Source organism: Dermochelys coriacea, chromosome 7 (genome assembly GCF_009764565.3).
Source record: "Dermochelys coriacea isolate rDerCor1 chromosome 7, rDerCor1.pri.v4, whole genome shotgun sequence".
Lineage (NCBI taxonomy): Eukaryota > Metazoa > Chordata > Testudines > Dermochelyidae > Dermochelys > Dermochelys coriacea.
Genome location: NC_050074.1, coordinates 58,997,741 through 59,025,669, shown reverse-complemented (window position 1 = coordinate 59,025,669; position 27,929 = coordinate 58,997,741). Strand labels below are relative to the sequence as shown.

The following is a 27,929-nucleotide window of genomic DNA, read 5'->3' as shown; positions in this document are numbered from 1 at the left end:
CCAACCATTCTCTTCTGGCTCATTAGGTAGTAGACTGTGCTTTTGGACTGGGAGCTTGAGTTCCAGGTCCCTTATGTTTACGAAGTTCAGAGGTCATAGTAGGCCAGCATAGTGGCAATTGAAATTCCTAGCTGGGTAGGGTTTAGCTACAATAATGTAAAACTAGAGGGGTACACGCTTCAATGCAGCTGAGCCATATGCCCTGCTGGGCCCTCACCCCCAGTGTAGACAGTTTCCTCACTCACCCACTCTCATCAGAAAATTTTACTAGAAGTCAGGCTTTTCCAGTTTTCCCAATTCTCACCAAAATCAATAGGGTTCTTCCCACTGATGCCTAGAACTTACCACCTCACACTGGAGCCCGTGCAAACAACTACAACCAATAGTCAGTGGGGACACCATTCTGAAAGAAATCTTTCCTGAACCCCCTCTTCTGGCCTTCAAACAACCCCCCAACCTCACCAAGCTCCTCATCAGAAGCAAGCTCCCCACACAACAACTCAAAGCCGCACCAGAATCTCCAGAATAAACAGATGCAAAACCTGCAGTCTTATCTCTAGTGCTACAATGACCATCAACCACAACATGCCTTTCAAGAGATCCGTGGATCCTACACATGCATGTGGTGTATCTCATCCAGGGCACTGAATGCCCCAACAACAAGTATGTGGGTGAAACCAGACAATCACTATGTTCTCGAATGAACTCACACAGGGAAGAGACAAAAACACCACATCACCTGTGGGTGAACACTTATTACTGCATCATTCAAAACCTTGTTTGCTTCAGGTTCTAGTTTTTTAGTAGCCAGAGCCTCACAGTGTATCTTGCAATGCATGAATTTAACGTAGGGAGCAATGCCAAGTATTTTCCCTATGAAGCTCTTCTTGGGACCCACCATCACAGCTCCACCATCAGTACACATGCCAATGCAATTAGACCTTGACAGGCCATGTGCTCTGAAGAATTCATTCACAAGACTGAAGATGTTTTCTCCCATAGTTTGCCCATCAATTCATTTGCAGAATGGTATATCTTTCAGAATTTCCTCCTCATAGCAATACCTAACACACTCAATGAACTGAGCCAAATTCTCAATATCAGTGCTCTCATCAAGTTGTATGGCAAACTTTGCGCTTTGTTTAACTCTAATCAAAAGTTTCAATTTGATAGCTTCAGAAAGTTAATTGTAATTGTAAGCTCACTGTATCCCATAGCAAAGGAATAGTTTTCAAAGTTTCACCATATCTATCTTCATGCACAATTTGACACATCTTTACAGCAGCTGGTAATACTAATACCTCACCAGTAGTATGCAGCTTCATTCACTTAGCAATCAAATATGCTACTTTCAGGGACGTTTTCGGAGCTTTTAATAGGACACTCACTTGTTTTTTCATCATGTCTCTTTGATCACTCAATAACTTAGCATGGCTTTTGAAAAAAATTATCTTATTTGCATGTTCAGAATGTGTTTCTTAATTGTAGGGGGGAGGATGTAAGCAGGGTATGAATGAATTCTCCCCTAACAGCTAGCTGGGAAAGGGAGAGACTTCAGGAGCAAACTGTATTTACATGAACATACCTACTCTGCATAGATATCCATCAGATGTCGCTCAAAGTGATCAAGTGGTTGGTGCTTGGTTACAAATCACTTTAATATTGAATGCAGGGGTAGTGAAATGCTGTTATCAATGTTGTTGTCTTTATTGTATGAATAAAGGGGAACAGAACTGCGCTTAACCTGTCCCAAATGAGGGGGTCACCCTCAGCTGAAGGGACCTCATTAAGCCAGGGACTCGAATGCCAGAGCTATGTGAAAGCACAAGGGTTGGAGAGAGGTATCCTAACCAGGAGATGTAGACTCTCCCTAAGGGTCCCACATCTGGTTTAACCTGTTCCTCCCCATTACTCAATAATCAAGCTATATAGGCTCCATTAGGAGTCTTTTTGTTATTTTAAGTACTTAAAAGAGTTGACAATCACTTGTGGTGGGACAGCATCTCTGCCCAGCATCAGAGCTGAAAATCACTAAGAGCTGGGTGGAATCTCAAGGGTCTGACCTGCAGAGGTCACAGCAGAGACACAGGTGGCAGAAGGTGACCAGTGAGTGGAAAAGTGGCTAGCAGGGAAGCCGGCAAAGAGGAACCATAGCTGGCGGGGCAGCCATCTACAGCAAGTGCTCAGATAGCAAAGCAAGCACAGTGCCTTCTTCCCCAAGTGGGAGGTGAACTCATACAGCTGCACCTTTGAACTCTGGGTCCTCACTGACCAAGGACAACCACTGTGAGTGCAGTCTGGTGAGGGAGCAGAAAGGGGCACAGTAAAGGAACTTTTGGTTGTAAAACTCAAGAACATGAGGCAGAAGACACTGCCCCACACACACTGGAGTGGGTGTCCTGCTCACAGTTTTATATTTATGAATCCTGCTTGTGGCATTTCCCATAATTAAGGTCTGGTGACTTCCCTTCTCTCATTAAAAGTTTCTTTTCTACATTCAGATTCTGTACTTGCGAGTGGGGAAGTATTGCCTCTCAGAGGAGCCCGGGGAGGGGTGTAATTTTCCCAGGTTACTGGGTGGAGGCTCGAGCCTGTTCTGTATTTTACTGTTGAAGAGGGACCCCTAGATATTGAACCCAGCCCTGATTGCTGCCGGCTCTACCTGGCAGAAGCATGACAATCATAATGCATCATCTGTGCTTTGACAGTTTAATGCTGTCATTTGCTAATACCTCAGAACGCAAAACACATACCTGTCATTGCTCATGCTTGACAAGAGTCCATGAGAATCCCAGTTTTATATATTTATCTTGATATTTTCTTAAGTTAAAACTTAAGGTTCTTTAATATAACTTTTCACAGCAGATTCACTAGTGCTAACACTTGTTGAAGGTTCACATACAAGTTCAGCTGCATTACCCTCCGTATCAGTGGGTTGTTGGATTTGTTTGTTTCTTTGTTTATTGGAGTAACGTTAGTATCTGATGAGGAATCAGAAACACTGCAACATTTACTATTACCATCCACAACCAACTTAACCATTTTGTTTGAAAAAAATCAAACTAACCTTTAGGAATACGCACATAAACCATGCAATCGATACTGACTATCCCTAGAGTCTTTGCTTGGCACTTTTTATGGCACCAAAATCTGTGCATTGCTGTAGAGCCCTGTGTGAAAATACGTTTTAAGTCCTGCTCGGCAAAGAACATTGCCCCGGCCAGCAGTCACCGCTCTCCAGCCACCCAGTTCTGAAGGCAGTGCCGCCACCAGCAGCACTGCAGAGGTAAGAGTGGCAGGATGGCACTAGTAAGTCTGCTGTGAAAAGTGATATTAACAAAGTTTCTTTGTGCCCTCCCTCAGAGAGCCTCTTGCACCCCCCCGTTTGCATACCACTGCCTTAGAATATGTGCTTACTACTTACGCTAAAACTATCTGTTCGATCTTGTACTTATCTGTGACACTCTGGGTACCCTTCCCACACCGGAAGAAGAGCCCATGTGTAGCTCAAAAGCTTGTCTCTCTCACCAACAGAAGTTGGTGCAATAAAAGACGTTACCTCATCCACCATGTCTCTCTAGAATGTTCCCTGGAATCTTGGAACTGATCGGATGCGGTTTTCAAGAGAGTTATCACACTACAGACAGACAAAGAAATGCCACTGAGTTGAGCACAGGGCTTTATTTCACTCAGCTGACAAACTGATTCTTTGGTACAACTTAAATCTGACTAAAGGAAATATTTCAACACTTCAGAAATCAACTAATGACAATAGACACTTACAGGCCAGGGTCTGCAACCACTCCGCAATGCATGGCAAGCACCTCTGAGCCAGTGTATTCTCTCACATTTACAGATGCGGGGGTGGGCGAGGAAAAGACACCACAGAGAATACATAACTTGCCCTAGGCTGGACAGTGAGTTAGTGGCACAGCTGGCAAAGAAATCCAGAAGCCTTGATCTCCCATTCCCTGGTCTGGTTGTTAGATAGTGTGGCTTAATGAACAGAGGACTGGAGTAGGACTCAGAAAACCTGGGTTCTATTTTCAGGCCTGCTGGGTCACCATAGGCAAATAGCTGTGCCTCAATTTTCCCATCTGTACAATGGAGCGAAGGATACCAGGCATTATTATTAAATCTTTTTTTCAATCAAAATTGTGGAGGGGAAGAAGTGCTGTTTTGTGGGTTTCTTTATTTATTAATTTTACCCATTCTAAATGGCTGCTTAATGGCTGGTTTTCCATTGTGCTGACTGAGTAGATCATTTACCATTTTTATTCACATAATGGGTTTCCTAACTGGGACTTATAAAACTGTTTCTTCTCCAGAGTGTCAAAAACAATCTGGACTAAAGCCTTTGCACCAAACCAATGGCTCTCAGGCAGATGGTGCTACTTTCACCCACAATAAATAGTACCCCACCCTGACTTATTATTTAACATTTCTATTGCAATAGTGACCAACAGCCAGGTGTGACGAAGTGGGAATGTTCTTAATGTTTTCTCTGAATACTGTGTGGGTGTCTCAGTTTCCCCTATACATTTATTAAGTATCGAAGTGGTAGGATAAGGGTTTGTGATTGTTGCAGAGCCCTAGAGGGCCAGTGTGATGCTGTCTGCACAGAGAATGGCCGACACCCTGTCATAGATACTAAGGTCAGAAGGGACCATTCTAATCATCTAGTCTGACCTCCTGCACAGCGCAGGCCACAGAATCTCACCCACCCACTCCTATGAAAAACCTCACCCATGTCTGAGCTATTGAAGTCCTTAAATCATGGTTTAAAGACTTCAAGGAGCAAAGAAGCCTCCCTCAAGTCAACCATGCCCCATGCTACAGCGGAAGGCGAAAAACCTCCAGGGCCACTCCAATCTGCCCTGGAGGAAAATTCCTTCCCGACCCCAAATATGGCAATCAGCTAAACCCTGAGCATATGGGCAAGATTCACCAGCCAGATACGACAGAAAATTCTTTCCTGGGTAACTCAGATCCCATCCATCTAATATCCCATCTCAGGGGATTTGGCCTATTTACCCTGAATATTTAAAGATCAATTATTTACCAAAATCCCATTATCCCATCACACCATCTCCTCCATAAAACTTATCAAGTAGAATCTTAAAGCCAGATAGGTCTTTTGCCCCCACTGCTTCCCTTGGAAGGCTATTCCAAAACTTCACTCCTCTGAAGGTTAGAAACATTCGTCTAATTTCAAGTCTAAACTTCCTGGTGGCCAGTTTATACCCATTTGTTCTTGTGTCCACATTGGTGCTGAGCTGAAATAATTCCCCTACCTCTCCTGTATTTATCCCTCTGATATATTTATAGAGAGCAATCATATCTCCCCTCAACCTTCTTTTAGTTAGGCTAAACAAGCCAAGCTCCTTAAGTCTCCTTTCATAAGACAAGTTTTCCATTCCTCGGATCATCCTAGTAGCCCTTCTCTGTACCTGCTCCAGCTTGAATTCATCCTTTATGAACATGGGAGACCAGAACTGCACACAGTATTCTAGGTGAGGTCTCACCAGTGCCTTGTATAACGGTACTAAAACCTCCTTATCCCTACTGGAAATGCCTCTCCTGATGCATCCCAAAACCGCATTAGCTTTTTTCACAGCTATATCACATTGGCAGCTCATAGTCATCCTATGATCAACCAATACTCCAAGGTCCTTCTCCTCTTCCGTTACTTCTAATTGATGCGTCCCCAATTTATAACTAAAATTCTTGTTATTAATCCCTAAATGCATAACCTTACACTTCTCACTATTAAATTTCATCTTATTACTATTACTCCAGTTTACAAGGTCATCCAGATCCTCCTGTATAATATCCCGATCCTTCTCCGAATTGGCAATACCTCCCAGCTTTGTATCATCTGCAAACTTTATTAGCACACTCCCACTTTTTGTGCCAAGGTCAGTAATAAAAAGATTAAATAAGATTGGTCCCAAAACCGATCCCTGAGGAACTCCACTGGTAACCTCCCTCCAACCTGACAGTTCGTCTTTCAGTAGGACCCGTTGCAGTCTCCCCTTTAAGCAATTCCTTATCCACCTTTTGATGTTCATATTGATCCCCATCTTCTCCAATTTAACTAATAATTCCCCATGTGGCACGGTATCAAATGTCTTACTGAAATCTAGGTAAATTAGATCCACTGCATTTCCTTTATCTAAAAAACCTGTTACCTTTTCAAAAAAGGAGATTAGGTTGGTTTGGCACGATCTACCTTTTGTAAAACCATGTTGTATTTTGTCCCATTTACCATTGACTTCAATGTCCTTAACTAATTTCTCCTTCAAAATTTTTTCCAGGACCTTGCATACTACAGATGTCAAACTAACTGGCCTGTAGTTACCCGGATCACTTTTTTTTCCTTTCTTAAAAATAGGAACTATATTAGCAATTCTCCAATCATTCGGTACTACTCCTGAGTTTACAGATTCATTAAAAATTCTTGCTAATGGGCTTGCAAATTCAGGTGCCAATTCCTTTAATATTCTTGGATGAAGATTATCTGGGCCCCCCCGATTTAGTCCCATTAAGCTGTTTCAGTTTTGCTTCTACCTCAGATATGGTAATATCTACCTCTATATCCTCATTCCCATTTGTCATACTACCATTATCCCTAAGATCCTCTTTAGCCTTATTAAAGACTGAGGCAAAGTATTTGTTTAGATATTGGGCCATGCCTAGATTATCTTTAACCTCCACTCCATCCTCAGTGTTTAGCGGCCCCACTTCTTCTTTCTTAGTTTTCTTCTTATTTATATGGCTATAGAACCTTTTACTATTGGTTTTAATTCCCTTTGCAAGGTCCAACTCTACTCGACTTTTAGCCCGTCTCACTTTATCCCTACATGTTCTGACCTCAATTAGGTAGCTTTCCTTGCTGATCCCTCCCATCTTCCACTCCCTGTATGCTTTCTGCTTCTTCTTAATCACCTCTCTAAGATGCTTGCTCATCCAGCTTGGTGTACAACTCCTTCCTATGAATTTTTTCCCCTTTCTTGGGATACAGGCTTCCGATAGCTTCTGCAGCTTTGATTTAAAGTAATCCCAGGCCTCCTCTACCTTTAGATCCATAAATTCTTCAGTCCAATCCACTTCCTTAACTCATTTCCTTAATTTTTGAAAGTCAGCCCTTTTGAAATCAAAAACCTTAGTTACAGATTTATTTTTGTTAATCCTTCCATTTAGTTTGAACTGAATTAGCTCATGATCACTTGAGCCAAGGTTGTCCCCTACAACCATTTCTTCTATGAGGTCCTCGCTACTCACCAAAATTAAATCTAAAATGGCATCCCCTCTAGTCGGTTCAGCAACTACTTGATGAAGGAATCCATCAGCTATCGCATCTAGGAAAATCTGAGCCCTATTGTTATTACTAGCACTGGTCCTCCAGTCTATATCTGGGAAGTTAAAGTCTCCCATGATCACGCAGTTTCCATCAGTATTTACTTTATTAAAGACATTAAAAAGGGCTCTATCCATATCCAAATTAGATCCCGGAGGTCTATAGCACAGCCCAAGCACTATCGTAGGAGAGGCTTTACTAGTTTTCTTCCCCAATGTAATTTTTGCCCACACGGACTCTGTCTTATCCATTGCATCGCTTCTTATTTCTTTACATTCTACCTAATCATTGATATACAATGCTACTCCACCACCTTTACCTTTGTTTCTGTCTTTCCTAAACAGCACATACCCTTCGATACCTGTAGTCCAGTCATGACTACTATTCCACCATGTTTCTGTTATCCCTATAATATCTGGTTTCACTTCCAGCACCAGTAGCTCTAGTTCCTCCATTTTGTTACCTAGGCTCCTCGCATTGGTGTATAAACATCTTAATTTTTGCTGTTTGGCCTCGCTCACATTTTGTACCCTATTAGGCACAGTCATTCTACAGCCAGTATAACCTATTAGACTAGTATCCACACCGCCCTCACTCCTTATATACATTCTCCTACCCACAGCTGTATCCTTTCTTACTTCGTCTTCTTCCCTCTCAATGCTAAAATCTGGCGTGGAGATTTCCTGGACATCTCCCATCCATCTCCCCCTAATTCCTAGTTTAAAGCTCTCTTTATCAGTTGTGCCAGCCTCGATCCTAGAAGTCTATTTCCTTCCCTACTCAGATGAAGTCCATCCCGAGAGAACTGTCCTCTGTCCGTGAATGCCTCCCAATGGCCATACATCCCAAAGCCCTCCTTATAGCACCACTGCCTAAGCCATCTGTTAACAGTCATAATCTTGTCACACCTTTGTTGCCCTTCTCTAGGAACAGGAAGGATCCCGCTAAAGAACACCTGAGCCTCAATTTCCTTAAGCGTCTTCCCCAGTCTAGCATAGTCTCCCTTAATACTTTCCAGCGAGAATCGAGCCGTATCATTTGTTCCCACATGAAGGATAATTAGGGGATTCTTTCCCGCTCCCTTTAGGATCCTTTTCAACCTCAGGTCTACATCCCGTATTTTAGCACCCGGAAGACAGCACACCCTTCTATTCTCTGGATCAGCTCTAGTTACAGGCCTGTCTATTCTTCTCAATAACGAGTCCCCGATCACATAGACCTGCCTTTTCCTGGTGACGGTGCTATTCTCCAGTCTCTCCCCTGTTCCCTCTGGCTGCAAGTTCTTTCCATTCCTATTTTCCCTTATAATCCTCTTCAACCCATCCTGTATCCTCCTGGGGCTCATATTTGGTCTAGTCTCCCTTGACTCTTCCGCTTTTCCTATAGGACTAGCCTCTCTTCTCTTCTCCCTTACCCTTCCACCTTCAACAAGTACCTGCTGAGCCCCTTCTTCATTTTCCAACTCTGCAAACCTGTTCCTAAGCTCTATTTCTCCTTCACTAGCCCGTCTTTTCCTCTGCCCGGTTCTTTGAGTCACATGTTTCCACTGACCACTTTCCTCACCCAGTCTCCCCTCAAAATTCCCCAGCCCTGCTTCCATCCGTGAGTCTGAGCTTTTCCCTTCAGATACCTCATATCTTTGCTCCATCATCTGCTCAAACCCCTTCCTAAACTCAACCAGACTTTCCACCTGCATCTCCAAACCTCGGATCTTTCCCTCCATCAGCTCTATCAGACGACATTTCATGCAGAAAAAACTCTTACCGGTTCCCCCCTCCAGGATCATGTACATACCACAGCTTCCACATCCAGTCATCCTCAATGTGTCTTCCACTACAGGAGTCACTCCCACAGCTGCCTCCATATCTGTCATCACCTTCTCCTCCAACAGGACTCCCACTCAAACTCCCCTGTTTAGAGCTCTGTTTGCTAGCTTCTGTGCCGCTGCCTGATTGGCTGGCTACCTTTATAAGACCCCTAGTCAGAAGCCCCACCCCCTAATCAGGGCTCAGCTGCTCTCCCAGCACAAAGCCCCACCCCCTAATTAGGCTCAGCTGCTCTCCCAGCACAAAGCCCCTACACACACACACACACAAATAAATACTAAAAATACAAAACCAAGTACAACTACCTTCTCCTCCAACAGAACTCCCACTCAAACTCCCCTGTTTAGAGCTCTGTTTGCTAGCTCCTGTGCCGCTGCAGCTGTTTGTCTCCTGGCAACTGATGGCCTGGGCCCCTCCCCAAGGTGCCAACTGAAGGTGTTGGAGAACAAAGAGATCAGGTGGCCTCCTGGCCTGGAAAACAGACAAAGTCCAGAGGAGGGGCTGGAGGGGGCTTCAGTTTGGAGCTGGCTGGGGAAACTGAGGGAGGCCCAGCACCGGGGGGCTGGGTTTCCTGCCCCCCAAGATGGACCTGACTGTTTTCTGTACCTACAAGCTCTGTTTTGGACTGTATTCCTGTCGTCTAATAAACCTTCTCTTTTACTGGCTGGCTGAGAGTCATGGTGAATCTCAGGAAGTAGGGGGTACAGGGCCCTGACTCCCCCACACTTCATGACACCAGGTTGGGGCCCCATTGTGCTAGCTGTACAAACATATAGTGCATGCCCCAAAGGGTTTACAGTCTAAAAAATAAGACCTAAGGGCTGCATGACACAAACAAGTGAATGAGACAAGGTAACAAAAATACCAGGACATCTGCAATTCCTATCCAGTCAGGAGCAGACATTGCAAACTGCAAACCCCTATGCAATATGAGCAAGGGTATGGCAATCTGCCTCCATTTCCTAGGATCCAGTCTTTATCTGCAGCGTAACCCACTGACTGCAAAGCCTTTGTTTTCACCAAACAGAGGTTCTCTGAGAACAGAGCTTCAGCATACCTGCAAGTGAAATGTGCAGAAGGAAATGCAAGGAGACAGTCCAGGGTTCTCCTCCTGCTTCACTGGAAGAGAATTCCTCTGTATCTAAGTACATTATAAGTTGTATTGACTGTGTACATCTTTGCTACAAATGAGCAGAGCGTATGATTGCATTGTGCCCTTACCAATTCAATTTTTAACCCAATCAATAATATATATATAAAATGTGTGTGTGAATATAAGTGTCAAGCCAACTTAAAATAATGTTCTTGTAACTGAGAACCTGTGCTGTAGATATTTGGTCATATACTGCTTCACTACTGCCCTTGCATGTGACACAGGGGTTTGTAGTGGCAGGGATCATTCAGCTGGGCAAATGGAATTGCAAGAAATCCATAGGGGCCCTTACTGAGATGTAATGGTTGTCTCTATGGTGCGTACCCTTGCCACTTCAGGGTGAAACAGCAATAGATCTCCAATCTTCCTGCTCTGAAAGCACAAGTTCCTATCGCTTAGGAGAAGGCTCACTAGCTATTAGCAGAATAGGGCCCAGGACACAAAGCTGTGCAGTTCCAGTTGGATCCAGCAATGGTACACCCACAGCTTCATCATAACACAGTACTAGTGCAAAAACCTTGCCGAAAGACCACTGCGCTCCCAATGTGTACTCCAAGAGAGGAGCTGGATTCAATGGCTAAACATGGGCTGCTCTCCCAACTCTGGATATTCTGTCTCCTCAGACCCAGTGGTGAGTAGGTGTCATGCCCAACTTGCTCCCAGACTTGAAAGTCAAACCGACTCCCCTCCTTTACTGGTAACTCATATAACAAACCTAAGCCTGAGTTCTCTCGCCAACCCAGGCTATTCCTCAGGTTTCTTTCCTATGACACCTCCCCGTCTCTGTGGCATCTGCCATGCTCAGCTCTCCTGTCTTGCTAGCGCAAACAAGCTGTACCTGCCTCAGTGAGTCAACAAAATGCACTTGATGGTTTTACATAGGGTTCTAACTCTACTAACAAGGTAGTTCAACAGAGGAGTCTTGGTATCCTATGCAAGATCACAGACCTTGTCACACTTCCATTGGGGAGGACTTAATGTTCCTCTGGAGCATCAGCTCCTGCCCAGTGCTGAACGGCAAGATAGGAGATCTTGGCTGGATCAACGACCAACCGTATAATAAATCAATAACTCCAATGCTCTCAATAGCTTGAAGAGCCACAGGAGAAGCTGTGGGGGTCATGCTACCCTGCCCTGGGTGTGAGTCACATGCACAATGTGTTCCCACTAACCCCGTGAGACAGTGGGCCCGGATGACTCATGGAGCCCTTGTGCTCCGCCCGTGAAGCACCCGTCTCCTCCTCCTGCCTACAGCCGCAGAAAACAGAACCAAAACACTGCTTAAGTGCAAAGGTTCCAAACGTGTAATGGCCATGGAGTGATGCACAGAGGAAAGGAAAAGCAAAGAGGGGGAGGAAGGTACTGCAAAGGGCAGTCATCTTAATTAGAACGAGGAACTGGGGCTTACAAGCCCCCAGGCCACCTCCCGCGGCTGAAAATCTTACAACATACCCAAACTGAGCTAGGATTTTGGTCCCCAAGTACAGGCCAGGAAGGGAGGGAGGATTTCACAAGAAAGGAGAAAAAGACCACATGGTAAAAACCCTGATTCTCTTTAGAGTTAAAGGGCTCGATTCTCTGTGATGCAAATCTGTAGAGTTCTAGGTCATCTGGCCCAGAATGCTCACATTGTGCAAAGTTCTGCTGATTCATCCCAGGAAACTGGGAAAACCCTTCACTGAAAACACTGTAATGAACCTATGGCCCAAGGAGTTCATGGCTCCCTCTCTGGATTGCAGCATAGCCATTCAAGGTTCTTAGGAATTTAAAGTTCACTATCAGTGGGCAGTGGTGAGTTCTGGGAATTCACTTTCCACCAGCAGTCATACTAGGATGTGTGTGGAAAGCAAACGCACAAGGGGTGTGAATATGTCCAAGGAGACCTTGTTTATAAATGCGACTGTCTCTGCACTTCTGAGCATGCATCATGGGGAAGAGAAACCCTTCCTCCTAGATGTGCTAAAGATCATTTTTTTCTTCACAGTGGTAGATAAAAAATAAACATGACCTCCTGCCTTTCTGCATAGCTCTAAATCCTTCGATTTCTAGCTTTGGGTGGACACCCAAAAGAACTTCTGCAACAGAAAGCTGGATGTCTAACATCCTCAATCCTTTGAAAGTTTCACTCCAAAAAATATCCCTTCCATAGAAGTAATACTGAATAGCAAAGATTTTCTGAAGCTACTATATATAGTCACTACTGGCTAACTCCAGTTTATTTCTTGTTGATTGATTGGGCTGTGAACTCCTGAATAAGGCTGTGTGAAATACTGGCAACTTGATACTTTTTGGGGGTCCCTTCCAGGCCTACATTGCTCTGATTGCTTGGTGTCTGAAGCTTTCGTGTTTCATTGCAACTTTGTGTTTTTCCTCCCTATCAGTCACAAGAAACTTGCAATGTTTTGCTCCAAAATAGCATCAGTTTGGAGTAACCGTTTTTTCATATGGAAGTGAGTCCATCTTGGGTGAAACCCTCAAGGTTTAAAATTCTGGATTTCAAAATGTCTGTGAGACAAATCCAACTTTGCACTGAAGTGTTGGGGGAAAAAAATTTTCACTACTGCTGAGACGCTGCCTAAACTGTCCTGGGATGACCTAAAGCTGCCTAAACCGTCCTGGGATGGCCTAAAGCTGCCATGAGGGAGCTTTTACAGAACAATTTCACTTCCACAGGTCTCTGGTGGTAGAATCAGGACTCCCCTCCCCACAGAACCCATGAAGAATTACGCTTGCTGACCAGGGGCCAGATCGCAACTGCCCTGTGTGGCCCCTTAATGCCAGGTAGGCTGGTGCACTAGGACTGGAGGATAAGCAAGTGCCCCACAACCTCCCCTAGGGAATATCCTTGGTCCACTCCTAGAGTCAGCTCCACCAGCTCTGCGCTGCCAGCGTTCTGGGATGGGGACGGGGCTGGAGGAGGGAGGGGTAGATCAAGCCAGGAGGCAGAATGGCAGAACATGCACCCCAGTGATTTCTACACCCTTACAGTAGCACAGAGGGGCCACTTCAGAGGTCAGGGATGCCCTAACCCATGCCAGGGCCAAACCAGTCCCCAGTCCCTAAGTGTAGGGGTTGCACTAGGGCTTTTAGGGCCCAATCCTCTAAATTTACTACCATGAGGAGTCTCATAAAACGACAGAGCCTCCTCATCCTCGCAGGGGACAGGGTGATGTGGGTGCCTGAGCGGGATTGGGCCCTTGCCTTCTGGAGAAGAGCAGCCGCCTCTCCCTGTCCTCTCCACTCTGCCGCCTCAACAGACTGCCTTTAGAGGTATGTCTACACTGCAGTCATGAGGTGCAATTGTAGTCAGTGTAGACATACCCATGCGAGCGTTAATCTAGCTAATTTAGGGGCCAGAGCAGCAAAGCCAAAGCAGCTTCACTTCTGATTTCTTTCCCTTCCAACAGAGATGGTTTCTCCTTCCCTTAACAAGCCTGGATTCTTGGGGGTGTGCCAGCCCAGGCCAGATACCAACTGGGGGCTGTGGCTGGCCAAGCCTACCTAAGGAGTGGGCGTCCCCTAATTCAATCAGAGCACAAAGGGGGAACCCTGAGAGAAGTGCAGCTAACGAAGGGAGAACAGAAACTCAGAGTAAGGTTGCACCCTCTGCAAGGGTTGTGTGTCACTGTTGCACTGTTCCAGGCAATGCATAGGGAGGGGAGTGCAGCATGGCCCAGCCTCTAATGTGTTTAAAAAGCACATGGGCCCTGCTGACAGAAACCGGCCAAGCCGATAAGCGCTTGAGTCAAAGCGGAGTGCCTTTTAAAGGTCAAGGCTGAAATCTGGCCCTCTGGAAGTCAGTCAGAATTTTGCCATTCACTCAGAGGGGCAAGGGTTCCCCCCCACACATACAGAATCTGTTCAATGCTTGTAGGCAGGAGGAGGGCAGGTTCCTGACAGTCACACTTGTATGTGAACAAATCCCCAGGGGAAGGAGAAAGTGGCAGCTGAGTGAGGGTTTCACTTTTCACCTGATAGAACATTAACCAGGCCTTTGTGCTACAGGAACACACAGAGTGGGGGAAGCCGCAGGTTTAAAACACTCAGGCTCACCAGCAGCACACCTTCAAGTCCCAACAGGAGCGGTTGGGCAGTTGGCTGGTTAAGCAGTACAAAAAAGGAGTGATGGATGAACACAAAGCGTTTGCTCATTCAATCATTGGGTCAGATCATTCACAGCTTCTGAGAGTTCAGACGGCTGCTGTTTTCCTGGTGAAATATTGGCCAAACCTGAAAGAGTAATGGATTTTACCACTAGCAACTATTTCTCTGAAAACATGGACTAGAAAGGATGTTACTGATTAGCTGTCATGGGCCATGTTGTACCTGACAGACATAGGCCTGAGTTAGGGAATGGGCAGAACTGGAGGTGGGGGAGCTTAGGTGTGGATTTCACAGTCCTTCCCGGAGCACAGAATCAGAGCAATGCAGGGCTGGAAGGGACCCAAAAAGTCATCAAGTCCAGGTCCCTTTGCAGAGGTAGGGCCAAATAAACCTGGACCATCCCTGACAGGTGTTTGTCCAGCCTGTTCTTCCAGCTTCCAATGAAGGGGATTCCACAATTTCCTTGGTACCCTGTTCCAGAGCTCAACTACCCTTACAGTTAGAAAGTTTCTCCTAATATCTAACCTAAAACTCCCTTGCTGCAGATTAAGCCCATTACTTATTGTCCTAACTTCAGTGGACATGGAGAACCATTGATCACCATCCTCTTTATAACAGCCCTTAACATGTTTGAAAACTTATCAAGTCCCCGCTCAGTCTTCTTTTCTTGGGACTAAATACGGCCAATTTTTTTAACCTCTCTCTACATGTTCGGTTTTCTAAACCTTTTATCATTTGCGTGGCTCTCCTCTGGACTCTCCAATTTCTCCACATCTTTCTTAAATGTGGCACCCAGAACTGGACACAGCACTCCAGTGGGGACCCCACCAATGCTGAGTAAAACAGGACAATTACCTCACATGTCTTACATACAGCACTCCTGTTAATACAGTGGTTCTCAAACTTTTTTTTTTTTTTTTTTACTGGTGACCCCTTTTCACATAGCAAGCCTCTGAATGCGACCCCCCTTATAAATTAAAACCACTTTCTAATATATTTAACACCATTGTAAATGCTGGAGACAAAGAGGGGTTTAGGCTGACAGCTCACCATCATCCTCACCCCCCCCCCCCCGGAATAACCTCATGACACCACGGGGTCCCAACCCCCAGTTTGAGAACCCGTGTTAGTATCCAAGAGTGATATTAGCCTTTTTTGTAGCTGCATCACATTGTTGACTCACATTTCATTTTTGATGCACTAGACCCTCCAGATCCACCTAACCAATTATTCCCCATTTTGTAGTTGTGCATTTGATTTTTCCTTCCTATGTGAAGTACTTTGCACTTGTCTTTATTGAATTTCATCTCACTGATTTCAGACCAATTCTCTAATTTGTCAAGATGGTTTTGAATTCCAATCCTATCCTCCAAAGTGCTTGCAACCCCTCCCAACTTGATGTCATCTGCAAATTTTATAAACATACTCCCCACTCCATTATCCAAATGGATTAACAAAACTATTTAATGATACTGGACCCAGGACCAACCCCTGAGGGACCCCATTACATACACCCTCCCAGTTTGACAATAAACCATTGACAACTACCGTTTGAATACGCAAAAAGAAAAGGAGTACTTATGGCACCTTAGAGACTACAATTTATTTGAGCATAAGCTTTCGTGAGCTACAGCTCACTTCATCGGATGCATTTAGTGGAAAATACAGTGGGGAGATTTATATACATAGAGAACATGAAACAATGGGTGTTACCATACACACTGTAAGGAGAGTGATCACTTAAGATGAGCTATTACCAGCAGGAGAGCAGGGGGTGGGGGGAAGAAAACCTTTTGTAGTGATAATCAAGGTGGGCGATTTCCAGCAGTTGACAAGAACGTGTGAGGAACTGTGTGTGTGTGTGTGTGTGGGGGGGGGAAATAAACATGGGGAAATAGGTTGAATAGAGACTGGGAGGGGATGGGTCATTACACAAAGTAAAACTAAGTTAATTGTATCCAGTTTGCAAATTAATTCCAATTCAGCAGTCTCTCGTTGGAGTCTGTTTTTGAAGCTTTTTTGTTGAAGAATTGCAACTTTTAGGTCTGTAATCGAGTGACCAGAGAGATTGAAGTGTTCTCAGACTGGTTTTTGAATGTTATAATTCTTGACGTCTGATTTGTGTCCATTTATTCTTTTACGTAGAGACTGTCCGTTTTAGCCAATGTACATGGCAGAGGGGCATTGCTGGCACATGATGGCGTATATCACATTGGTAGATGTGCAGGTGAACGAGCCTCTGATAGTGTGGCTGATGTGATTAGGCCCTATGATGGTATCCCCGAATAGATATGTGGACACAGCTGGCAACGGGCTTTGTTGCAAGGATAGGTTCCTGGGTTAGTAGTTCTGTTGTGTGGTTGCTGGTGAGTATTTGCTTTAGGTTAGGGGGCTATCTGTAGGCAAGGACTGGCCTGTCTCCCAAGATCTGTGAGAGTGATGGATCATCCTTCAGGATAGGTTGTAGATCCTTGATGATGCATTGGAGAGGTTTTAGTTGGGGGCTGAAGGTGATGGCTAATGGCGTTCTGTTATTTTCTTTGTTGGGCCTGTCCTGTAGTAGGTGACTTCTGGTTACTCTTTGGGCTCTGTCAATCTGTTTCTTTACTTCAGCAGGTGGGTATTGTAGTTGTAGGAATGCATGATAGAGATCTTGTAGGTGTTTGTCTCTGCCTGAGGGGTTGGAGCAAATGCGGTTGTATCGTAGAGCTTGGCTGTAGACAATGGATCGTGTGGTGTGGTCTGGGTGAAAGGTGAAGGCATGTAGGTAGGAATAGCGGTCAGTAGGTTTCCGATATAGGGTGGTGTTTATGTGACCATCGCTTATTAGCACCGTAGTGTCCAGGAAGTGGATCTCTTGTGTGGACTGGTCCAGGCTGAGGTTGATGTTGGGATGGGTTTTCTCCCCCCCGCTGCTGGTAATAGCTCATCTTAAGTGATCACTCTCCTTACAGGGTGTATGGTAACATCCATTGTTTCATGTTCTCTATGTTTATAAATCTCCCTACTGTATTTTCCACTGAATGCATACGATGAAGTGAGATTTAGCTCAAAAGCTTATGCTCAAATAAATTTGTTAGTCTCCAAGGTGCCACAAATACTCCTTTTCTTTTTGCGAATACAGACTAACATGGCTGCTACTCTGAAACCTGTTTGAATATGGTCTCTCAATCATATGTGCACCCACCTTATAGCAATTTCATCTAGACCATATTTCCCTGAGAACGTCACGTGGGATTGTATCAAAAGCCTTAATAAAAAAATGAAGATGTATCACATCTACTGCTTCCCACCCATCCACTAGGTCAGGAACTGCATCAAACAGGAAGTTAGATTGGTTTAACACAATTTTTTCTTGGCAAATCCATGCTGGCTGTTCCTTATAACCTTATCCCCCAGATTGTTTAATAATTTGTCCCAGTATCTTTCCAGGTATCAAAAGGTAGGCTGACTGGTCTATAATTCCCATGTCCTCTTTTTAAAGACAGGCTCTATGTTTGCCCTTCTCTGGTCCTCTATGACCTCACCCATCCTCCAGGAATTATTGAAGATCAGTTACTCAGAAGTAATCTGTTGCCATTCAACTTTTTAGTGTAGAATGAAACAAACGAGGCACTAAACACCACAGCCTGCTTGATGTCACAAGTTATTAGCTCTCCTTCCCCACTTTCCTTCCTTTTCTCTTGCTCCCAATGTATTTAAAAAGCCTCTTTTAATTGCCTTTTATGTCCCTTGCCAGGTGTAATTGAATTTGTGCCTCCCAGCACACATGGTGAACTATGCTCCCACTCCTTGCCTTTTCCCAACTCCTTTGGGGCCATTTGGCCCCCAGGGGCGCAATTTGCATACAGCAATCTGTGCAGCTATGTAAAAGCTATGAACAGTCCAGACCTCTGGTTCCTGCCTCCCCACACTCCTATTGCGAAACACTGCCCTGACTAGTTGGGGAGCATAAACAGTGACTTTGGTGACTAATTAGTCACACAGCATGAATAGCAAAAACTTGCCCCCAGAATGGATTGTCATCAAAACCAAGAATCTTTTGCAGGAAAATGACAAGTTTCAGACTAGAAGCCCTGTTAGTCTGTATTCGCAAAAAGAAAAAGGAGTACTTGTGGCACTTTAGAGACTAACAAATTTATTTGAGCATAAGCTTTCGTGAGCTACAGCTCACGAAAGCTTATGCTCAAATAAATTTGTTAATCTCTAAAGTGCCACAAGTACTCCTTTTTCTTTTGGCAGGAAAATGTCATTGTGGGAGGAGGTGCCTGAAATCTGGATCTAAATGTTCTGACCCATCGCTACTTGGATCTTCAGGAGTGGAGTGAGACTGTTACATGCTGAGATTTGCAGCTAGATTGAGTTTGAAGCCACAGCATAATTTATGCAGCCATAATGTATTTGAAACTAGGAACAATTTTCTATCCATCCCACTGGGTTCTATTGCTGTGTCTACTGCTGTAAGAGCAGAGCTCCTTTCACCTCTCTGGCTACATATTTGTCCCCCATCAAACAAAAGCAGCAGGTTTCAATCAACAGCAGAGGATGTGGGAGATGGTAGGCGTAGCCCCTCTGGAAGCAGCAATCACCGGGTTTTATCCTGAAAGCCTCTTGCAAATGGGAGCTCTGGGGGAAGCATCTGTAGGAAGTGGCAGTATGGTCTAGTGGTTAGAGTACTTGATTGGGACTCAGGAAATCAAGGGTCTATTCCTACTTCTGCCAATGGCCTCCTGGGTGACCTTGGGCAAGTCACATCACCTCTCTGTACCTCATTTTCCCTTCTGTAAAATGGCTCAGAGCACAAAGTACGTATTGCAACAGACACATGGACTATCAACAGTATGATTGTTACAGTTAACTGGCTTTCATGCAGAAGTGTGCCCTTTGCTTCCTTTGTAAAGCAGCTTGAGATCTACCAATGAACAGGGCTGTGAAGAGCTAGGTATTATTATTCCAGGAATTGATCTGGACATCATTTACTCTGTGCTCTCTATCCATCACGTTGCATAAACCAAACAGTTTGCCCATCCCAGCCTAACCTGTACCCAGACTTGATCCGCATCCCTTCTTAACAAGGAGCACCGCTGGTGTAACCCTTCCCATTCCACACCAATTCCATTCCCGCTTTGAAACATGCTCATCCACTGGCAGACCCTTTGCTTCCATCTGCCCAGTCCCCAAAACTGCAGCTCCCCAGTGTAATCACACACACACCACAGGGGCTGTTAGAAGGGTGGCTGAAGGACAAGAGCACCCCTTGAAGGAGCTACAGAACAGACCCTGTGGCATACAGGGCATATGCCCACCCACAGTGTAAATGACGACCACGCTAGGTGCGAGGCAAGAGAGAATTAGGGGTAAAGCCTCTAGCCAGGCCACTAAGACAGCAGAAGAGCAAACCTTTAGGAAGAGGGGAAGGAAGTCCAGCAGCCTCCTCTGCTGCTCTTCTGGGATGAGGTAGGGAGACGCCTGCTCGTACTCCAGGAACTCCTTGGCTAGGGTCTCCCACAGGAGAGTGGGGCGCTGGTGCTGCCTCTCCCTGCTGGCCTCGGGCGGCGCCAGAGCTTCCACATCATTGTCAGGTCCCAGCTCCTGCCCTGTCTCGTTCAGGAAATCCCCCTGCTGCTTTGGGAGCTCTTCTGCTGGATCCATGACGTGGCCAGAGACCTGAGTTTAAAAACAAAGGTTATTTTTATGGTTGCCAACCCTTCAGGATTGTCCTGAAGTCTCCAGGAATTGAAGATAATGTTATGCAATGCAACCTCCAGGAATATGTCCAACCAAAATTGTCAACCTTAATTATTTTCTTGAAGGATTTTCCATGAAGAGCTGATTGATTGCTCTTTGCACAGGGGAAACAGCCAGACTGAATCTCAGTGGCCTTCTTTTCAGACTAAGGGCAGCCACCAGAATAAACTCTACAGGAGAGAGCACATAGTGTGGGTCTCACTTGTAACATGTTACACTTACTATCTCACCAAATGGTTGCAGTTGGTTGCTCCAGTTGCAGCCCATTAAAGGTGCAATACCCAGAAACAGTCTCAACACTCAGAAGCTGCTGAGTAACAGACCCCTGTAGTTAGTTAAGTCTTTCCCAGTCAGCAAGGCTAATCAGCCCCCAAACTCCACAGTTATTTTTCTTGGTCTTCTCTTAATCCCTTTCACTTTGTGCACATCTGTTGGGTATCAGTATGCTCCAAACAGGATGCAGTATTTATATGCAGTCGCACAGGACTCATGTAGAGAGGCGTCCCTGCTCCAAGACACGATCCCACTGGTCACAAATCACCAAATCACATGGGATGAAGTCCTGGCCCCACTGAAGTCAATGGCAAAATTCTGATAGACTTCAGTTGGGGCCAGGGTTTCACTCAGTGCCTCTTTTTTGCTGCGATACCCCCCTGTGAGCTCAGATGCAACTTTCTGTCCACTGTCACCCCTAAGTCTTACTGCTTCCCACATCCTTCCTGGCCATTTCAGCTCGATCCTGCAGGATGCAGAGTGCTCTGACCGCGAGCCGGCAAAGCACTTAAGAATGTCAGTGGGACTGCTCACGTGCTTAAAGTCAAGTACCTGCTTCAGCGTGTTGCTGGATGGGGTTGTCCTCCTTCGAGCTGCCATGTGTAATGAGATGATTGGCATAGCTTTGCATATAACCCTAACGAAGGGGGGGGGATTGATCACTGGTGACTGGAGTAGCTCCCCTATTCTGTGCCCCTCTTCCCCCAACTCAGTCACAGCCTGCCTCCCTTTTTCTGTGCTTCCCTGCCTCAGTTCCCCTCCAGCCTCTTCCTCCTCATTCAGCCCAGTTCCATCTGCCCCCCCCGCCCCACCTCACTCCTTGTCTATTCCATTTGCCATCATCACCACTTCCTCATCCGGGCAGGTTCCACCCTGGCAGCCACCTAACACCATGCAGCATGGCTGCCTCTAGTGGCCACCAGGAGCAATTGCAGCTCAGCCAACCACCGGCAATTCAGGCTGGGCTGCGGGAATGCATAATACCAGGCTGTCCTGCCTCTGCCTTTAAAGGTGGCATTGGGGGAAATCAGGGAACACAGCAGGTTCTGGTTACTGTTTTCTACCATCTCTCTTTACAATCATTTGTTACATACAAGCTCTCTACTCATTGCTGAGAACAACCCTCACAAGTGCAACATGCAAATGCTATAGAACCAGCATAGGCTTTACCTGTTGGACAGAGAAAATTGATAGAGCACTAGGGAGACTGGGTTCTAGCCCTGGCTCTGCCGCTGGCCTGCTGGATAACCTTGGGCAAGTCACATCCCCACTCTGTGCCCCAGTTTCCCCATTTGTAAAACGGGGATAAAGATGCTGACCTGCTTTGTAAAACACGCTGATGTCTATGGATTACAAGTAAGGGATTATTACTAGAGGGTGGCACGCTTCGAATGTACAGCTCTGCCCACACATGCAACAGTCAGAACCTTGCAACCACTAGGACCAGCTGATGCCCATGCAGGCCAGAGTTGGGGAAGAGGGGCCCACTGATGAGGGAACTGGCCAAAGTAGGGGAGTGAGTCTGCCAGTAGCCTGATTTCCACTCAATTTAAGCCCACAGGGTGCCCTTTTGGTGTTGCAGGCAGGGGAAGCTCTATGGTGCCCTAAACTTATTCTCTCCCTGAAGTCACTACCTTGTCCCTATATCCAGCGTGTCTGCTCCCTGCCATGGGCCCCTGTGAGGTCACCGCCTCACTCCTGTATCCAGAGTCATAACACTTAGATTAGAGGAAATCAGGTTTTTCCAATTCTCACCACATCAATAAGATTCTGCCCACTGACACCTAGATCATTCCCTGGAATTTTGGAATTGATCAGATGCATTTTTCAAAAAACTACCATGAGACAGACAGAGAAATGCCATGGAGTTGAATGCAAGGGCTCACTTCACTTGCCCAATTTATTAATACATGAACTAACATGAGAGTGGAACCTTTAATACCACATTACACTCCACACACAAGTAATATATATATATATAAAAAAAACACAATGGTATACTTCCTATGCATATGAAATACACATTTTTTCTACATGGGCTGCTTACTCTTGATTCCAAATAGTTAAAGGCAGTCAACCCAAGCAGTCAAAATTCATGGCCCTGCAATATCATGAGCTTGGCTTAAAAATCATTAGATTTTAAGAAAATACTAAATTTGACATTCTTTCTATTTGCTGCCTGCTGCTTTCTGAGCCCTAGTCACATTTCCAAGCTTTTCCTCACCAACAGAGAGGGCTAGAATTTTTTATTATTTTTTTAATGCAAGTTGAGATTTTCATATATTCACATGGCTCTCGGAGCTGGGGCTTTAACTAAAACAGCAAATATCATGAGATTCGCAATAAAATCATGAAAATTGGCAATGCTGTAAAGGGTCACTTTCAAGATAAAAAAAATAGAACTAAATGAAAACTGGAAAAATTTCCATGAGAAATTACAATATTTCAGCATTTGTTTTTATCCCAATTTGGGACAAAAAGTCAAAATATCAAAAAATGTAATGTAACAAAGTTCTGAAAATTTGTGGATCAGAAACAATCAGAAGATTTCATTTCAATAGTTCCAAATAAAGGAAACATTTTGACATTTCTGAATCAACATTTTATTTCGATTTGTGAACCAAACTGAATCACTTACTTTCAGGTTGGCTGGATATTAATCTGTTTCCCCCTGCGGTGCCCTGGTGCCTTATGGGAGTTGTAGTTTGAGTGGCTCATGCCCCCATTCCTCTTTATGGGCTATGCTTCCCAGCCAAATATCTCTCTTGATGCACCACATCAGTTCAACCAGAGAGAAGACCACAGTGCGCTCTGGGAGATGTAGTGCAACCATGGAGCCCAAACTCTAAAGGAGACCATGGGACATGAGGCAACATAGAAGATTAATGGTGAATTGACCCAAAATGAAATAGTCAACATCAATATGTTGGGGATGATACGAAATAGTTTATTTTGATTTTCCCAACAGAAAACATTTCTGCTGGAAATTTTCAATTTGTTCTCCCAAAACTGTATTTTCTGTTGAAAAAATATTTTGAGGGAAAATCCCCAGCCATCTCTACTAAACATGCCTTAAATTCCCCCACCATAGCCAGATTAAACTGTTAAAGCTTCATGCTCATTTGCTCTCCAGCACGTATGCTGCTTGTTTACTATTGGCACTTTGCCCAGCTTGGGCACTGAAACCAGCCTGGTCAGTTTCAGTCCCTGGTTCTCATGCAGTAGCCCAGGGCTCCAGTGATGGGGATATTTTTACCATTTCATGGCTGTTCAGTGGCCCATATGGAACAAATTGGTGGTCATAGCACTAGTCAATATTCTTTGCTAGCAGTCACAGCAGGAAGGTAAGGGGGAAATGGACATGGAGACAGAACTATGAGGTTAGTTCTGTACCTTCGAGTCAGGGCTGTAGGCAGGGCACCAAAGGGGAAGCTTGCTCCATCACTGTGGATAATCAGGAGACGTCACTCTCCAAAGGCTGTTGATCTGACACTTGTCACCAGCATCCAATTTTTTAAAAAAATAAGTAATTAAATGAAGACAACACCATGACATGGGCAGAATGTGTGCAATGACAGCACTGCAGAAGATAGACCGGAAGACCATGTGCCCCATGACTGAGCGGGCGAAGCATTTGTCATGCTTTATTTTTGGCTCTGGTAAAATGACAATGCTTGGCCTCAGCCCACTTCTGAGCTGCGTATTGCCTCAGAAGAGTCTGAACTTTCCTAAAGGGGCTAATGAAAAGCGTGTTCAGAGCAGTCGTCAAAGAGGCAGCCCTTGCCCTTCGCAACAAGTCTGAAGGGCATCCCTTCTTCATAACAGTAGTCTTACCACCTTGGTGGTGGCACTGCAAAAGTAAAGCCAGTTTATCACCACCAAGGAGAACACCGGATTTAGGTATTTTTCTGCCTGGATCCAGCAAGTGCTTATTCAGGTTAGCAACACAGTATAGTCCGATGGAATTCAGCAGGATTACTTGCATCAGTAAAGACCAGAGATAATCCAATGACAATAATAAGACTATCTTTTATATGGCACTTTTCATCAGTAGACATCAAAAACACTTTACAATGGAGGTCAGGATCATTATCCCCATTTTCTAGATGGAGAAACCGAGGCACAGAGAGGTCAAGTGACATACATAAGTTCCCCCAGCAGGCCAGTGGCAGATCCAGAAATAGATAAAATTATTTGATAATTGACAAATTTATGAACTAATTTTTTTTGTATTAGTCAAGCTTAAATGAGGCCTATTCACATGAGTAAGGCCCTGAAGTATTGGTCTCTTAGTATGAAATCATGCCCCCTACTGAAGTCTATGGGAGTTTTGTCAGGGACTTCAATGGGGCAAGGATTGCCCCCTGATAGCTATGATTCTGTCATTTTGAGCCTGTAAAGTTAAGAGAGAGGAAAACACAGGAAAGTATTAGTGGCAGGTACCTAATCAGGGCTGAAAATACCCTAAATAGAGATCATTGTGCAACTCAAAAAGCCCAGGCTTGGTTACATTCCCTTTCACTTAGAACCCAGTTCACTCTTTCCATTCCAGAAGTGACATTTATATAGGGAAAACACAAACCACTGATGTCAAAATCTAGGTGTACTTGTCATCTCTTCAAAATGGAGGCTATAGCCTATCCCATTACTGATACTTCTAGTCTAGGGGGAAGATGCATTAAACTTCAAGCCAAGAGACACTTAGTTAGTCCAGTCCCAACTCTTCCGCTGACTGCTGTTGAACAAATATTTCTCTTCATAACGGTCCCTTCCGAATCATAACAGTCCCTTCTGGCCTTAAAAAAAAAAAAAAAAAAAAAAAATCTCTGAAACCCTTGAATTTTCTATTCATCTTAAAAGATAATTATTCTGTTGGGAAAATCTGTTACCATGAAGCTAGGATCTGAGACCACTAAACGAGTGGTTTTCACCCAGTGGTCCATGGACCTCTGGGTCCGCAGACTATTTCTCAGATTTCAAAAGGGGTCCGCACCGCCATTCAAAATGTTTTAGGGGTCTGCAAATGAAAAAAGGTTGAAAGCCACTGGTCTAAACAGTTTTAAGAGGCCCCTTGTGCCTGTGTTATAGCCCACCTTCAACACGGATGGTGACCGCTTAGGAGCTAGCTATTAAGCACTATTTTCTTTTTAGTTTTGGCAAGTTATGAAACATTTTTACATACCAAAAAGACATGGAACAAGAGTCTTTAAAATACAATAGTTTTTTAAAAAGGGACATGAAAGTAAAAATATACAAAAGGCTCATTGCTGTCACTCAGAAAAGCAGCAGCAAGTAAAAAAAGGGGAAGTGATACTTACTAGTACAATTTTATCTTTTGTTCTAAATGACATCTGTAAGAAATCACAGTGCAAAGTGGCTGGGCCTTCTCTGACTGAAAAGGGACAAACGGAAAATGGGGTCTGGCGGTGAGAAACAATCAAAGAGCCTCACTAGTTGAAATAGTGTAGCTCTTCTTTTGTGGTTCACTTTATCGAGAATAAGTTGTACCTACACAGCACCAATCCCCCACCAGACTACACTTTGGTCCACTGTCCTATTCTGTCTACCAACTACTAGACTGCTCAGAGCTCGAGAGATTCAACCAAATGATCTTGTGAAATGAGAAAAATAGTCAGTTGGAGACAAGTCCCAAAGCAAGATGCTGGATCAAAACATCTGGGAAGTTTGGCTCCAAACTCTGCAGCCAGAGTTTCTCTCCATAAGCATTTCTCTGCTCCAACTGTACAATAAACTCCAATGTTCTGGAGAGCATCAAAAACAGCTAGGTCACTGAATCAAAGCTGGAAGCATTCTTGGGTCCCCTACTTCATTCCTCTCCAGCCAGGCAATACTCAGAGACTAGTTTTAAATGCCCCAAATGATGAGGCTTCAACCAGCTCCATCCAGAGATTATTCTACTGCCTGGCAGATCTCACTGATTGAAAGTGTCTCCTGATATTCAGTATACATTTTCCTTTACTTAATTTCATCCTAAACACTGTAGGTCTATTCACTCTTAACTCCCTCAATTAATACATAAATTAACAGATTCCAAAGCCAGAAGGGACCGTTGTGATCATCTAGTCCTGTATAACACAGCCCAAATAATTCCTAGAACAGATCTTGTAGAAAAACATGCAATCTTGATTTAAAAATTGTCACTGATGGAGAATCCACCACAACTCCTCTCTCTCCTGGTTGTTTGTGCCCTTCCATGCTTGTAGATAGCATCCTATTCCCTCATAACTGTCAGTTGGTCAGATGCTACATATTTACTTTCCTTTATCATCCCATTTAGTCAATCTACTCCTCCTCCCAGAATTCCCTCTGATCTGATCTGCTATTTACAACTTTCAACTATGCATCTAGTGTTTGAACTGGGAATAATATTTCACAAGGAAAATCTAAAAACAGATTTACAGTGTGAACCCAGACTATATGCTATACAAAAACTAAGAACTTAGTTAAGGTTGCTAAGTGCAACTTTCCCTCCCACCTTTTGTCTTGTCTCTTTAGATTGTAAACTCTTTGAGGCATGCCCCCTCTCTTCTTCTGTGTTTGTATAGCACCTAGCACAATAGGGCCCTCTCTTTGTTGGGGCCCTTAAGTATTCACTAAACAAAACATAAGAGTAGATGGACTATTAAACATACTGACAAATGTAGAGAGGGTTGCACATTGTCTGAAGGACAGGTGTCTTTTCATAGGATACAGTCCTTGGTTTCTGCAGCAACATGGTTAATATAACATGTCCAGTTCAGACACAGCATGAGCAGGCGTGACTCCGTTAAAGCCAATAGATTTACATCAAGATTGAATTTGGCCCAACATGTTCTTATTAGACCACATTTCAGTTGTGCGGGTGGTTTGCTGCCTGTATTTCAAAGCAGGCCTTTCTATTCTACATTTTGGCAAATCATTAATTCTTTCTCAGGTTCTTAAGGGCTTCTCTGTTTGCTTTGCTTTGGACAGCCTTTCCGTGCACAACAAAAACTGTTATGGAATGTTAATGTGTGGCCTGCGTTCGTTCTTTCCACGGGGGGGGGGGGGGTCACGGGAAAGAGAGCTTGCAAATCACCTTGTCAGGTCAGATTCTACATTGACTAAATATACCCGTTAGAGTCAGAGTAACATGGGGGATAATGCAGTGAGGAATTGCACTTGTAAGGTGCGGGTCAGCCATCAGTGAAATATTGTTCCCTGATGCTAAGTAGAACACTGGAAGCAGCTAGTTACCCACAGGAAGTCTAACGATAAAAGCTAATCTCCGAGAGAGACCCTCAAGAAGAGTAGAATGGAAGCCAGGTCAACATAAGTCACACAAAAACAGAAGTATATGAGAGTTGGAGGCAATTACAGCAAATCAAACAACTCTGTTAACAGCAGCTGATACATTCTGCACCTATAATCCCTTTGCTGTCACTAGAGCAGAGACCACAGACTCATGTGTGTATCCTTGCTGTTC

At 44.6% G+C, this 27,929-nt stretch overlaps 1 protein-coding gene across 6 annotated transcripts in view; it reads right to left on the bottom strand.

Moving 5' to 3' along the window:
- The window catches only part of WDFY4 (WDFY family member 4), a 254,443-nt gene that overhangs the window by 205,536 nt on the left and 20,978 nt on the right, over positions 1-27,929 (bottom strand). For 5 of the 6 annotated variants that reach the window (XM_043518469.1, XM_043518472.1, XM_043518473.1 and 2 more), the window contains exon 3: positions 19,844-20,107. In XM_043518469.1, the coding sequence (XP_043374404.1) occupies positions 19,844-20,107 (264 nt within the window). Of the gene's footprint in view, positions 1-19,843; positions 20,111-27,929 lie in introns of all 6 variants that reach the window. The other variant, XM_038410907.2, reaches the window with a different exon arrangement.